Source organism: Phoxinus phoxinus (genome assembly GCF_949152265.1).
Source record: "Phoxinus phoxinus genome assembly, chromosome: 20".
NCBI classification, from domain to species: Eukaryota; Metazoa; Chordata; class Actinopteri; order Cypriniformes; family Leuciscidae; genus Phoxinus; species Phoxinus phoxinus.
This window is the reverse complement of record NC_136895.1, coordinates 31,354,557-31,370,848: the sequence shown is the minus strand read 5'-3', so window position 1 is coordinate 31,370,848 and position 16,292 is coordinate 31,354,557. Positions and strand designations below refer to the sequence as shown.

The 16,292-nt window shown below is 42.5% G+C and overlaps 1 protein-coding gene across 6 annotated transcripts in view; it reads right to left on the bottom strand.

The window, feature by feature from the left end:
• LOC306988307 (uncharacterized protein) overlaps positions 1-16,292 on the bottom strand; it is a 45,385-nt gene that overhangs the window by 25,163 nt on the left and 3,930 nt on the right. The window contains exon 3 of one of the 6 annotated variants that reach the window (XM_079593191.1): positions 9,632-9,706. The exons of the other annotated variants lie outside the window; for them this stretch is intronic. Within the exon in view, the coding sequence (XP_079449317.1) occupies positions 9,632-9,706 (75 nt within the window). The remainder of the gene's footprint in view (positions 1-9,631; positions 9,707-16,292) is intronic. 6 annotated transcript variants of the gene reach the window in all.

Genomic DNA, 16,292 nt, shown 5'->3' with positions numbered 1-16,292 from the left:
CCACAGCAAGAGCCTTCGCCCAGTGAAGACCATAGCCTTTGTCAGAGCTGGGGAGAAGTCAACACCAGCTGCCTGGGGCACCTCCTCTGGCCTGTTGGCAACGGCGTGCGACTGGGAGCTGGCAGTTGATCTGGGCAAGCAGCTGAAGTTCCCTGAAGCAGTTGCCATAACAACATTAAGGCCTGACATTGTGCTCACCTCAGAGGCCTCCAAGCAGGTAATTCTCTTGGAGTTAACAGTGCCTTGGGAGGACCGTATGGAGGAGGCCAATGAAAGAAAGAGGGCAAAGTACTCCCAGCTTGTGGAGGGTTGTCGGAGCAATGGGTGGCGGGCAATATGCCAACCTGTCGAAGTGGGATGTCGAGGTTTTGTGGGCCATTCCCTTTGCAGGGCCTACAAAATGCTTGGCATCACAAGGGCGAGCCAGCGAAGGGCCATCAAGTTGGCCACTGATGCTGCAGAAGTAGCATCAAGGTGGCTGTGGATCAGGAGAGGAGAGGCATGGCGTGTAGGGTAGTAGCGCTACCTGGACATAAGCTGAGACTTGATCACCCCACCTGGGTCGCCTAGGGGAGGGGGTCTGATTGTTGAAAGACCCGAAACCCCCCGTGATCCTAGGTTACATCACCGATGATATGTCCAGGTGCAACAGACGGTGTATCTAAAACCTTAACGCTTCAACTGAGAAAAGCTATTGTCATATCGTAAACACACATAAACTCACAGATCTCCTCGGCAACCCGTCAAAATAAAAGTTTGGTTTTTCATAGGGCCCTAAAATGTAATTTTTGTTAAACTGTAAATAAATTGAATAAGTTTGATGATTTCAATTAATAAGAAATGCTTTTTGATTAGTAAAATGTAATTTAACCATTAAAATAGAGTCTTTAAGTTTTACAAAATGTTTACAGGATGCTCCTGGGTGCAGCATTCTGTAAAATAAATAACATTAATTATTATTATTTTTATTATTATTATTAATGTTATTATTAACAGTTCTCAGATTTAAAGATATGTTTAAAAGCATTTAAAGAAAGTATTTGTCAAAACCCAAAAACCTCTGTAATAATCGGTATCGGCTTTGGCCCTAAAAATCACATATCGGTCGACCCCTAATCCACGTCAAGGATCACCGTGTCTGGACCGCTTCCCACGTATCGACAAGGACAAGAAAGGTTCAGTAGATTATTTGCTCTAAATGAATAGTTAATGTCATGGTGTAATGAACAGAAACTGCTCTTTGTAAATAATTGTAATATTTTCTGGGAGCGACCTAAGCTTTTCCGTGCTGATGGCCTGGAACCCAGCAGAATCAGAGTGGATCTTCTGCCAGACAACATCTCCAAGACGCTATTGAAGGGTCCGATTCCAGAATCCACTGCCGATACATATATATAAATTTTTTTGCCGTGTTTTATAATCAAGTTATTAATCGATAATCAATATTTTTTAATGACGACTTCAAGAGTATGTTAAAGCAAGTTATTTTTACTTTTCATCTTCAATCACTAGACTAGAGAATAAGATTGTCTGCACCTCTCACTGAGAGAAAGAACATGGTATCTGTATGTTTTGGGAAGCTTTTCTGTTTAGAGCAGAACTTGACCAATTTTAACCTTGATGAGGCTGGAAGCTGTGTATCTGTGTGTGCTAATATCTTTGTTACAGGTCCTGTTTTGGTAAAGTGACCAGTGGCAACCCGAAGAGCCAAAAAACACAGACTTGACCTCGCTGGTGTCACGGTGTGGTGCCGGCAGAAGAGGCAAAGAGCTCCAATGCAAACGTTTACTTATAATCAATCACAAATAGGTACAGACATGTCAGGATATACACACACATTAAAGGGATAGTTCACCCAAAAATGAAAATTCTGACATCATTTACTCACCCTCAAGTTGTTTCAACTCTGTATGAGTTTCTTTCTTCTGTTGAACACAAAAGAAGATATTTTGAAGAATGTTGGTGACCAGACAGTTGCTGGACCCCATTGACTTCCATAGTAGGAAAAAAAGATACTATGGAAGTCAATGGGGTCCATCAACTGTCTGGTTTTCAGCATTCTTCAAAATATCTTCTTTTGTGTTCAACAGAAGACAGAAACTCATACAGGTTTGAAACAACGTGAGGGGGAGTATATGATGACAGAATTTTCATTTTTGGGTGAACTATCCCTTTAACCCTCTAGGGTATTTCATTTATGATTCACACTCAGGACTTTCGGGTCAAAAATGACCCGGAGGGCGGGATTCAGATATTTCTTTTCCCAGCAAAATCAATGAAATGTATTTTTGTTCAATAATATTTTTTCTTTTTTTCTTTGGTGTTTTGAGAGAATTTGATGATAATAATTAATATTTATGCAATAATTATGATCCATTTTTTCTCCATTGAATATAATATAATTTTTTATTTATTTTTTATTAATGCTGTATTTCAGGTTAAAGTAGAGACTAGGCTATAGAAAAAAAATTTAAAGTCAGATTGGTGCCATCTGGTGGATGTAGTGAGCATAATTATTGTGCAATATCATATTTTGCACAATATATGATATTCATAATGATTTCATGAATTTCTTCACTGAGAAAATAGAAAGCATCAGAAACACAATTGTAAATGTACAATCTTTGACAGCGTCTTATGATTCAGCCTCAATTATCGCCCCTCAAGAACAACTACAGCGCTTTACAACTATAGGACAGGAAGAGCTAAATAAACTTATCACTGCATCTAAACCAACAACATGTTTATTAGATCCAATACCCACTAAACTACTGAAAGAAGTGTTACCTGTAGTGGAAGAGCCTCTTCTCAATATTATTAACTCGTCTCTATCTTTAGGACATGTTCCAAAAACATTCAAGCTGGCAGTTATAAAACTTCTTATTAAGAAACCACAATTAGATCCAAATAACCTAGCAAATTACAGACCCATTTCAAATCTTCCATTTATGTCTAAAATACTAGAAAAAGTTGTGTCCGCTCAACTGTGCTCTTTCTTGCAAGAAAACGATATCTATGAAAAGTTTCAGTCTGGATTCAGGCCACATCATAGCACAGAAACTGCACTCGTTAAAATTACAAATGATTTACTTTTAGCTTCTGACCAAGGCTGTATCTCAATACTAGTTTTACTCGATCTTAGTGCTGCGTTTGACACTATAGACCATAAAATACTCTTAGATCGACTTCAAAATTACACTGGTGTTCAGGGACAGGCATTACACTGGTTTAGACCGTGCCTATCAGACCGTTACCATTTTGTCCATTTAAATGGGGAAAAATCAAAGATAACGTCAGTAAATTATGGAGTGCCGCAAGGATCTGTGTTACGCCCTCTGCTATTCTCAATTTATATGCTGCCACTTGGTAATATTATAAGAAAACATGGAATAAGTTTCCACTGTTATGCTGATGACACTCAATTATATATTTCATCACGACCAGATGATAACACTAAATTATCTAAAATGACAGAGTGTGTTAAAGATATAAAATATTGGATGACGTGTAATTTTCTTCTATTGAATTCAGATAAAACGGAGGTATTACTGATTGGTCCAAAAAACTGCCCACAAAACCTCTTACAATACAACCTTAATCTAGATGGACGTCCTGTTACTTTATCCTCTACAGTAAAAGATCTGGGTGTTATACTAGACCGCAACTTGTCTTTTGAAAATCATATTTCAAATGTCACAAGAACAGCCTTTTTCCACCTTAGAAACATTGCTAAGCTACGTAATATGCTATCAGTTTCTGATGCAGAAAAGTTAGTTCATGCATTCATGACCTCGAGACTAGATTACTGTAATGCTTTATTAGCTGGTTGTCCTGCATCCTCCGTAAACAAGCTACAGTTAGTCCAAAATGCAGCCGCTAGAGTTCTTACTAGGTCAAAAAAATATGATCATATAACACCAATTTTATCATCTCTACACTGGTTACCTATTAAGTTCCGTATCAATTACAAAGTATTGTTACTGACCTATAAAGCCCTAAATGGTTTAGCTCCTGTGTATTTAAGAGATCTTCTATCGCCATATATTCCATCGCGCTCTTTAAGATCGCTAAATTCGAGGCTTCTGGTCGTACCGAGGATATCTAAGTCCACTAAAGGAGGGAGGGCGTTTTCACATCTAGCTCCTAAACTCTGGAATAGCCTTCCTGATATTGTCCGAGGCTCAGACTCGCTCTCCCAGTTTAAAACTAGATTAAAGACGCATCTCTTTAGCCAAGCATTCACATGATGCATCTCATACCTTTTATACTACAGTTAAATCAGATCAAATGCATTCATATTATGAACAGCAGCTACGCTAATTATTTCCCATCTGCCTTTTTTTGTTGTTATCTCGGGACGCCTGTCCCTATAACTCAAATAGAGTTCGTCAGCTCCAGTTATGTATCCAGCCTCTCATGGAGACTTCAGATGCCCCAACGCCTGTGATGAGACGACTCGACGCCTGTGAAGAGACGACCCAACGCCGGCAATATGTTATGCCCTAAATTTATAATTAACTAACTGTATTTTTGTATGTACATTTTTGAAATGCATTTTCACATGTATTGTGAAAAGCGCTATACAAATAAATTTGAATTGAATTGAATTTTTGTTACATGTCAGAACGTAAATGTGGTTAACGAGAACTGTGAGTGTGTGCAGGTTTTCTTGTTGTGCTCTTTTCTTCTCTCTCTCTCTCCCTGTCGCTTTACGCTCATTTGAGTGTAACAGGTGCAGCTGCTTAGATGGGCGGGGCTGACGGACTCGACGCGTGAATATAAGCTGTCTGGAAGGCTCGTTCATCGAGTTCCCCCTCCTGCTTCACGCTGTTGTTGAACGTGTGTTATTGTGAACGAGTTTTGCGCAACACAGTGGTGTTGAAAGCCGGTTGGCTGTCGTGTGTTTCTGTGATAGAATAACGCCTGTGAACGGCGTGCTGACTGTTAGCGGTATAGGCCGGTAAATGTGACGTCCTGCTTTCTTTATTAATACTGTTGAGAGGGTCAGAAGCGCTATTATCTTTTAACCTTGTTTTCTCCTGTTTACTGGCTAGCAGGGAGGTAAGAATTGTGTACTTTTGTTTATTTCTGAAATCCAGGGAAGATGAACTAAAATTTAGTTAGAAGACTCGTTTTGTTTGTTATTTTTGCGGCTGACTGAACCCTCTCCTTTTTGAGTATATTTTACCTTTCAAAACGAATGAATTCTTACCCCTACATGTAACAATAAATATTGACTTTTTTTTGGGTTACCATGTTTCATTGTGTGTTTTAATGGAGCAGGAGATGGAACTCCGGGCGGCACCTTTTAATAGGTTTCCGCTCTATATGTTAGTGCGCGTGGCACGTAACATAATGGGGGCTCGTCATCAAAATTCATAAATCCTCAATCACAAAAAAACCGGAAGCTTCAAAAATTTGGTGAGTAAAATTTAAGTGTTTTCTTCTTCTTGTTGTTTAACGAGTTAAAATAGTAGTAGTGGGGAAGGGAATATGGAGAGTGAAATTGAAGCTTTTGTTAACTCTCCGTCAGTGGAGCAGTTGGATCGCTTTAATAAAAAAGAATTACTGCAAATTGCAGAGAGCTTTAAAATATCCGTTTCGCCTTCAGCAGTAAAGGCTGATATCAAAACCGAAATTTTGTCGGAGATGATCTCTCTTGGTATTGTGACCGAAAAATCAGGGGTGCCTGCCCCACGTGAATTTGATCCTGTTATGGCACTGAAATTAAAAGAACTAGAATTACAAATTAAGCGTCAAGAGCATGAAACACGTGTCCTAGCTTTTCAAGAGTTAGAGCTGATTCGTTTAACTAAACGGGAGGAGCGAGAACAGCATCCCATTGATGTGTCACAGGGTTTCCGTGGGTCAAGTCAGTTTGATCCAACCCGGTACATGAAACTCGTTCCCCAATTTAGAGAGTCGGAGGTAGATGCCTACTTTACTGCTTTTGAGAGGGTAGCGGGAAAGCTGCGCTGGCCTAAAGATATGTGGACGGTAATGTTACAGAGCAGCTTCGTGGGCAAGGCACAAGAGGTTTGTTCTGCCTTGCCCATTGAAGACTCTCTCGATTAGGATGTAGTAAAAACAGCGGTTCTTCGAGCATATGAACTTGTGCCCGAAGCTTACAGGCAAAAATTCAGAAATCATGCTAAAGCAGCTAGACAGACTTTCGTAGAATTCGCGCATGATAAAAGGGCAATGTTAGAGAAGTGGTGTATTGCGTCTGATGCTACAACGTTTGAACGTCTCCAGGAGTTAATACTACTGGAGGATTTCAAAGGTTGTCTTCCTGAAAACTTAGTGTTACACCTGAATGAACAAAAGGTTTCTTCTTTGTCGGAGGCTGCAGTGTTTGCTGATGAGTACGTACTGACTCACCGAACCATTTTTCCCACGGCCCGTCAGAATCAAAACATTAGACCGTATGCTGAGAGGAATGCAGCGTTCGGGCGATCATCAAAGACAGACGCTCGTACGAGCGCGCCCGGGGGAAATGTTTTTAAACCCACGGAGTCTAAACGCGCGTGTTTCTTCTGTCTTGATCCCAGTCATTTAATTGCGGACTGCAAGGCGTGGAAACAAAAGAATGCGGCGGTTAAAGCGAAAAGCGTTGCACATGTGGTACTTGAACCGCAGGTAGGATCGGCTGAATCGTTTTCGTCTGGGATGGAGTTGTTTAAACCCTTCCTGATGAGCGGTTCTGTCTCTATTTCTCCAGACAGTACGTCAAAACCTGTGTCTATGTTGCGCGACACTGGCGCTGCTCATTCATTTATTCGCGAAAATGTTTTTCCATTGTCCGCGGAGACGTATACAGGGACTGATATATTAGTTCGTGGAATTGAGCTAGGGTGCATTAAAATTCCTGTTCACTCTGTGTTTCTGAAATCCGAGCTAGTCTCGGGCATAGTAAACGTGGGAGTCTGTGTTAGACTACCAGTGGAAGGTATAGATTTCATCCTGGGTAACGATTTGGCTGGAGGCAATGTTTTCCCTTTTCCCGTAGTGTCCGAGTGTCCTGCGAAAGATTCGGTTTTGCTGCCTGTCTCTCCTTTGTTTCCAGCGTGTGCGGTGACGCGCTCACAGTCACAGAAATTTGCAGACACCGTTGATTTATCTGATTCGTTTCTGTTACGTTCAAAACCTACGGAGTTGTCATTGTCAGTGAATGACAATGTTTTAGAGACGAGCTCTGGCGGGCGTACTCAGCGGCAAACCCTTATCGGCCGTAAACAACTTAGTATGGCACAAAAGTCAGATTCAACTTTGTCGCGCTGTGTTGAAACCGCAGTAAAAACAAGAGAGGATCTCGCTCGTGTAAGGATAGGTTATTATTGGGATGGGGATGTCTTAATGCGCAAGTGGCTTCCAATGGTTGAGGACAAAACTGACTTAACCCATGCTTATCAAATTGTTGTACCTATGTGCTATCGTTCTGTAGTGCTTGAACTTGCCCACGATCATCTAATGGCAGGGCACTTTGGAGTCAATAAAACTTTTCAGCGTGTTACGAAATACTTTTATTGGCCCGGAGTGAAAGCAAGTGTCGCAAAATATTGCCGTTCTTGTCGTGCGTGTCAGATCGCGGGGAAGCCTAATCAGGTTGTGCGCCCCGCACCCTTACGCCCAATTCCCATGGTGGGGGAGCCGTTCGAACGACTAATATTGGACTGTGTCGGACCGCTCCCAAGATCGAAAAGTGGACACCAATATATTATCACGCTGATGTGCGCTGCCACTCGGTTTCCCGAGGCGATTCCCCTCCGTAACTTAAAAGCCAAAACCGTTGTAAAGGAACTAATCAAATTTTGCTCTCTTTTTGGCCTGCCGCATGTAATCCAAACAGACCGCGGAACTAATTTTACATCAAAGCTTTTCAAACAGGTGCTGACTAAAATTTCGGTTTCACATCAGATGTCTAGCGCTTATCATCCGCAGTCGCAGGGAGCGTTGGAGCGGTTCCATCAAACGCTCAAAACCATGCTGCGTGTCTACTGCGTAGAAACGGGAAAAGAATGGGATGAGTGTTTGCCCTTATTACTTTTCGCCGTTCGAGAAACTGTGCAAGACTCTCTAGGCTTCAGCCCAGCGCAGTTGGTGTTCGGTCATGCGGTTCGTGGCCCCCTTAAGCTTCTGAGTGAACAAATACTTGAGAATGAGGTTGCGCTTGTGCCTGTAACTGAGTATGTAGATTCACTCCGTAAGCGTTTGAAGCACGCTTGTGATCTCGCGAAGTTGAACCTAGCAGGCTCTCAAGCTACTATGAAGGATTATTACGATCGCAAAAGTGTTGCTCGTTCGTTTGATCCAGGTGAATCCGTGCTGGCCTTGTTACCAGTTCCTGGGTCATCCTTGCAGTCCCGATTTACTGGTCCTTATATTGTAGAAAAAAAAGTGAGTGAAACAAATTATATACTGAGAACGCCAGATCGTAGGAAGAAGAGACGAAATTGTCATATTAACATGTTAAAGCCTTATCATGCAAGAGGTCAAGTTGAAGCGTCAGTTAAAAGTGTGACATTGGTGGCCCCTTCTACTCTCCAGTGCAACGTTGAGGATGAAGTTGGAGGGAATATCCCAGCGCTGGTAGGAAGCTTGCAAAACTCTAGCGTACTCAACAATTTGCATACCTTCCTTAGTCACTTATCAGATCATCAAAGAGGAAGTATCGTAAAATTGATTGACAGTTTTCCCAGTATTTTCTCTGATGTTCCGTCTCGCACAAATGTGTTGTTTCATGACATCGACGTTGGAGATGCGGCTCCAATTAAACAACACCCGTATAGAGTGAATCCTCATAAACGTAGTATCATGAAAAAAGAGGTTGAATACATGTTACGAAATGGTTTAGCAAAACCAAGTCAGAGCGCGTGGAGTTCCCCCTGCCTGTTGGTACCTAAAGCCGATTCATCATCTCGTTTCTGTACTGACTACCGGAAAGTTAATTCCGTTACCAAACCTGACTGTTTTCCTTTACCAAGGATAGATGATTGCATCGATAGAGTCGGACCTGCAAAGTTCGTTTCGAAACTTGACCTGCTTAAGGGCTACTGGCAGGTGCCCCTTACTCCGCGCGCTGCTGAAATCTCTGCATTTGTCACACCTGACTACTTCTGCCAATACTCTGTAATGGCGTTCGGGATGCGGAACGCCCCGTCCACGTTCCAGCGCCTAATGCAGTTGGTACTGTGTGATATACAAAATTGTACTGCATATCTTGATGATATAGTTGTGTATTCTTCCACGTGGGAAGAACATGTTGAAACATTATGTGAGGTGTTCTTCAGATTAGCTGATGCGTCATTGACTGTGAACCTCACAAAATGTGAATTCGCCAAAGCCTACGTCACCTATCTTGGCAAACGTGTGGGTCAAGGTCAGGTTTGCCCACTAGATGCCAAGGTTGTGGCTATAACGGAGTTTCCTAGACCCACGAACAAACGTGAGTTACGCCGCTTCATCGGAATGGCTGGATATTACCGTGGGTTTTGTCGCAATTTTGCCACTCTTGTTGCACCTCTAACAGATCTTCTCCGACCATCACAAAGTTTTAAGTGGACTTCTGTATGTGAACGCGCATTTTCAGGAACGAAAGATCTTTTATGTAATGCCCCAATCCTGGCCGCACCTGATTTTGAAATCCCTTTCCAACTTGAGGTTGATGCGAGTATGGTTGGTGCAGGAGCTGTCCTTCTGCAGACGTCTGAAAAGAACATCAATAGACCGGTGTGTTACTTCTCGAAAAAGTTTAACAGCTGTCAGTACAAATATAGCACCATTGAGAAGGAGGCTCTCGCATTATTGATGGCAGTGAAACATTTCGAAGTTTATCTGGGGGGTTCTACGTTTCCTATCAGAGTGTACACGGACCACAATCCGTTAGTTTTTCTCAATCGTATGTACAATACAAACCAACGCTTAATGCGTTGGTCCCTCGCACTTCAAGAGTTCAATTTGGAAATTGTCCATAAGCGCGGCGCTGAAAACCTAATCGCCGATGCGCTGTCCAGAGTGTACAGTACTGAACCTGTCGAGTAAGTGCGCATTAATGTGAGATCAATGTGATGTAGCCATTAATCTTTTGGGGAGGGGAGGAGTGTTACGTGTCAGAACGTAAATGTGGTTAACGAGAACTGTGAGTGTGTGCAGATTTTCTTGTTGTGCTCTTTTCTTCTCTCTCTCTCTCCCTGTCGCTTTACGCTCATTTGAGTGTAACAGGTGCAGCTGCTTAGATGGGCGGGGCTGACGGACTCGACGCGTGAATATAAGCTGTCTGGAAGGCTCGTTCATCGAGTTCCCCCTCCTGCTTCACGCTGTTGTTGAACGTGTGTTATTGTGAACGAGTTTTGCGCAACACAGTGGTGTTGAAAGCCGGTTGGCTGTCGTGTGTTTCTGTGATAGAATAACGCCTGTGAACGGCGTGCTGACTGTTAGCGGTATAGGCCGGTAAATGTGACGTCCTGCTTTCTTTATTAATACTGTTGAGAGGGTCAGAAGCGCTATTATCTTTTAACCTTGTTTTCTCCTGTTTACTGGCTAGCAGGGAGGTAAGAATTGTGTACTTTTGTTTATTTCTGAAATCCAGGGAAGATGAACTAAAATTTAGTTAGAAGACTCGTTTTGTTTGTTATTTTTGCGGCTGACTGAACCCTCTCCTTTTTGAGTATATTTTACCTTTCAAAACGAATGAATTCTTACCCCTACATGTAACAATAAATATTGACTTTTTTTTGGGTTACCATGTTTCATTGTGTGTTTTAATGGAGCAGGAGATGGAACTCCGGGCGGCACCTTTTAATAGGTTTCCGCTCTATATGTTAGTGCGCGTGGCACGTAACAACAAGCTTGTTTCCTCATGGGGACCTCAATTTAGGTCATAAACACACACACACACACACACACTAACCAGACCCATCACACAAAACTTTCTGCATTTTTACATTTTCAAAAACATTAATTGATTTACAAGCTTGTTTCCTCATGGGGACCTCAATTTAGGTCACACACACACACACACACACACACTAACTGTTATGAACTTGTTCTCTGACCTGGTTCGGACCGTGGGTCTCTATATTAGGTTACTGTATGAAATACACACGAAGACAGAACTGTGGCGACTCGTGCTCCTTTAATGGCCGGACACTTCAATACAACCACAACAACGGCGCGCGCGCACATGAAGTGCTGCAGTCATAAACAGTCGAGCACCGAGTGCTCGATCAGATGTATCACATCCCCCTTTTCCGAGAACGTGATGTGTAACATGCACTTAATCACAACAAAAACATTAACATGAAACTACTGTGTCCAATACTAAATAATATATATATATATATATCCTTTAAGACTAGCACTTACCTAGTATTACCGAATCACTTTACAAACTTTATGAGAATGCCTCAGATAAACAAGTTTCTTAGGTTTAACTTTAACTCTAACCACAATAATACAATAGATTGCCAACTCATGTCTGTGTTCCTCTTTTCTTTTCCTTTTTTTTTTTTTTTTTTTTTTTTTTTTTTTACAGACACAATAATCGGCCACAGGCCACAGACTAGTCTCTGAACCTGACAGGACGTCTCACTACTCTGCCTCTTCTGGTGATATACTCTGGTGAACTGTTTACACCCAAAGGAGACAAGACCTGTGGTGGTGGATCTTGGGGTAGCAGGGCAGTAGACTCATATGTCTCAGAGTGTGTTACATCTGTATCTTCATCAGAGTCAGTGCCTCTAAACAGACTTGGATGTATCTTCCTCAAATGTCTCCTATTCCTCCTCAAAGTCTTTCCTGCTGGAGTCAGCACGTTATACGAGCGTGGCTCCAGTCTCTGGCCTGTCACTACGGCTGGTTCCCAACCACGTCGTGTCTGCATGTGTACGGTGGTACCCGGATCTAAGGCAGGCAACGGCCTAGCATCACGATCGTGATATAGGCGCTGGCGTGTCTGTAGATCCTGAATCCGTCTTTGTATGTCCGGTGGAGTGGATGGCTTTAGCGAAGCGCTGGAACATGGAAGTGTGCTGCGCAGAGACCTTCCCATCAACAGCTGTGCAGGTGTCTTGTTCAGCCCTGTCACTGGTGTGTTCCTTAGTGACAACAGCACCAGATGTGGGTCTGTGCTGGTATGCATCGCTTTTTTTTGAGAGCATGTTTTACTGTCTTTATGGTCCTTTCCGCGAGTCCGTTGGACTGTGGATATCCGGGGCTTGAGTGCGTGAGCTTGAAATCCCAAGAGGCTGCGAATGATTTCATCTCGTAACTGGCAAAAGGAACGTGATCACTCACTAGCTCTCTGGGAATTCCATGCCTAGCAAAGACAGACTTCATTTTCTGGATTACTGTGAGAGCTGTTGAATCAGGTAAATTTAGCACTTCTGGATACTTTGTCAAATAGTCCACTAATAACAAGTAAGACTGACCGTTCATTTGGAAGATGTCGGCTCCAACTTTCATCCATGGGAGCTCAGGGACTTCATGTGTGATGAGGGGCTCCTTCTGCTGTTGTGGCTGAAATTGTTGGCACTGCCTACATTTCTCGACTGTCATCTCTATGTCACGCGACATGCCTGGCCAGTAGAGGACTTTTCTTGCTTTAGCTTTTGTGCGCTGGACACCCTGGTGTTGTGCTGGCGTCTGACGGCTTCATTCAGGTTACAAGGATCCAAACACACCCTTAGTGAACCATTCTTTTTCTTTGTGGCAACGAGACTGTTCACCCATTCAGTTGGCTCTTTGACAGGCTTTATCACCTCCCTCTTCTCCAGATCATGCAGCGTGTGTTTCAGTGTATCCATGATCGAAAGAGGTATGTTTCTACACCCATGAATCACAGGAGGAACCGATGGGTCAACATGTATGTGATGTACTCCAGGAAACTCACCCAGTCAAGTCAAGTCAAGTTCATTTATTCGTCTCCCATGGGAGAAATTTGGTTTAGAGACAGGGTACTGCTGCATAAGCAGACATAAAACATATATACACGACAGCATAAAACATAAAACATCCAAACAAAATAGAGGGTACATAAAAATTTTTTTTAAAAAAAAGGTATTGGTACATGCTACAGTTTTGGTAAAACCTCCCTACATTTGCTCATTAATGAGCTTAACTGACACTGGGACAAAGGAATATTTGAACCGGTTGTATTTACATAAGAAGACCCTGTATCTTCTCCCTGAGGGCATCTGCGAGTATTCGCTGAACAAAACATGTGAACTGTCATTTAAAACGTTTTTTGCCTGAATAAGGATAGCCTCATTGAACAGTTCCTGAGGGTTAAGGGGGGGGTGACCCATAATCCTGCCCGCTACTCTGACCAGGTTGAGAATCTGTGATTTAAGTTTGACAGTCAGATTACCAAACCAACTGGTGATACCATACCGTAAAATAGACTCTATTGCTGCCCTGTAAAATATTAACATTATGTTTTTACTGACACCAAACAACCGCAGTCTGCGTAAAAAGTGGAGGCGCTGATGGATTCTGACGCAGACAGTGGCTGCCTGTGTCTGCCAGCTCAGGTCACTGTCAATGTGAATGCCTAAGTACTTGCATGAATTTTGTTGATTAATGTTATTGCCATGTATGGTCACAGGGCTTCGGTCACCAATTGATTTGGGATCAAAGAGCATTTCTACGGTCTTACCGGTGTTAATCTGTAGTTTATGATTGTCGCACCAGTCCACAAACCTGTCCACAGCATCTCTGTGAATGGATGAGTCAGAGTTCTTAGTGAGCAGACTAAGAACAGCTGTATCATCCGAAAACTTCACCACGTATTGATTAGGCTCAGAACTAACACAGTCATTTGTATACAGAATAAACAGAAATGGTGAACTGACACATCCCTGAGGGGCACCCGTACTACATATTTCTGTGTTTGATAAGGAGGAGTTAAACTTCACCTGCTGTGGCCTCTTAGTAAGGAATGAGTGGTACCACCTGATTAAAAATGGATTTACATTCAGAAGGGCTAATTTTCTTAGGAGAATATGTGGCTGAATTGTATTAAAAGCAGAGCTAAAATCAATAAGGAGCAGTCTAGCATATGCACCTGGGGTTTCAAGGTGCTTCAATGTAAGGTGCATTGTAGTTGATATGGCATCACTTGTACTTCGTTTCTTTGTATATGCAAACTGATATTTGTCTAATACTGGCTCCACCTCTGAGCGAAGTACATTTACCATAAGTCGTTCCAGGCCCTTGAAGACATTGGAAGTTAATGCAACAGGTCTATAATCGTTGTCCTCCTGAGGACATGCCTTTTTTGGGACTGGAATTATAATGGACTTTTTCCAAATCTCAGGTACAACATGTTTATCAATAGAGAGTTGGAACAGCTGGTGCCATACCGGAGACAATTCCTCTGCAAATGTCTTTAAAAGAAAAGTGGACATATTATCTGGCCCCGTCGCTTTTTTCAGGTACATTGATTTAAAAACCTTGGTTACCGCATGTGGATCTATAAAAATCCTGTCCTTCACATTACAGTTTACATTATCTAAAACATCACAGCACTCCCTATTTTTATCAGATTCAAAACGCATATAAAATTGGTTCAGTGCATTTGCTTTTAAACTCTCATCCTGAGCAAACAGGGGCTTCCTTTTAGCCTCCATGTTTGTCATTCCTCTAATTGAGTCCCACAGTTTCTTGGAGTTGAACATGGACAAGTTCTGTTCTGCCCGCTCCTTGTGCTGCAGCCTAGCTGCTCTCATATGTTTATTTAGCTCTTTTTGAGCTGTTTTGACTCCATCTTTATCGCTAAGTTTAAAGGCAGACTTTTTCCACTTAATACACTCCTTGATATCTTTTGTTTTGTAAGGTTTATTGTTCGGATATATCTTAACAGTTTTCTGTGGAATGATGGAGTCAACACAAAAGGAGATGTAGGCAGTTGTGGATTCCGTAGCCCTGTCAATGTCCGCCTCCTTGAGAAAGACGTCCCAGTCTGTCTAGAGGAAACATCCTTTCAGTTCCTCAATTTTATCGTCCGACCACACCTGTACAGTTCGGATTTCTGGTTTGCTGGACTTAAAGACTGACCGATATTTAGGTAGCAGATGAATTGCATTGTGGTCAGAGTTGGCAAGGGGAGGTTTGGCTCTGGCTGTATAAGCATCCCTGACATTACCATAGCACTTATCAAGAATGTTATTTTTCCTGGTATTGCATTTCACATATTGATAGAAACCAGGTAGACTCTTGTTCAGGCTGCTGTGGTTAAAATCCCCTAATATCAATATTGGGGCGTCAGGTTTATTCTGTAGGTGACGATGGACACAGTCAGCAATTTGGTTTGCTGCCCTGTTGGCAGTCCTGTGAAGACCACTGCATATCTTTTAATCAGCTCCTCTTTGGTGGATGGAGGCTGTGGGGGCTTTGTTATGAGTTCTTCAACCCTCTTCACCAGCTCCAACCTTGCACACGCTTCACCTCCCAGAATCGCTTTGTCTGCCTGTGTTGTTACATGAAACTGTACAGTGGCACTGTGTCTGGAGGTTTTACACTGCAGGGAAGCAACACCACATGAGGGCAGGCGGGCTCCACCAAAAGCGATTAACACAGTCTTTGTGGGTTGTAGTTGAATGGGACCTGGCAGTTGCTTGAAAATGGACATGGGCAGCACACTGGCATCTGCTCCTGTATCAAGTTTGAATTTTATTGCTACGCCTCAAATGCTGGCTGTTTCGACCCATTTGCTGTCATTTGTGTTGCATACTGGCTTTTGATCATTACTATTTATCATGCCGATATACAAGGAGTCCACTTCACTCTCTATGTTGTTTACTGCCTTACTTTTAAAATTATCACGTTTCACACCCACTGTGCGACATACTTTGGAGAAGTGATTATTTTTTCCACACTTGTGACACACCACTCCATAAGCTGGGCACTGACGAGGCTCATGCTGTCTCCCACATTTCAGGCAGCTTGATGTTGTTTGTTTTTTTGCATTGTTGAACCTGCTGCTTGTTCGCTTGTGTCCCCTCGATTTATCCACAGCGTTGACTTGAGTATCACACGTGATAGGGGTCATCTGCATTGCCTGTATTTGTGTCTTGGCGAGTTCTGTTGATCGGCATATGTCAATGGCTCTTTGAAGGGTTAAACCGTTTTCACGGAGCAGTCTTTCTTTCAGACGAGGATCATTAATGCTGAACACTAATTTATCCCTCAGCATATCATCTTCACTTCGGCCAAACTCACAGTCTTTACTTTTCTGACGCAGTTCTGTAATAAATCTGTCCACCGCAGTTCCCGATGACATCGTATGGGACCAG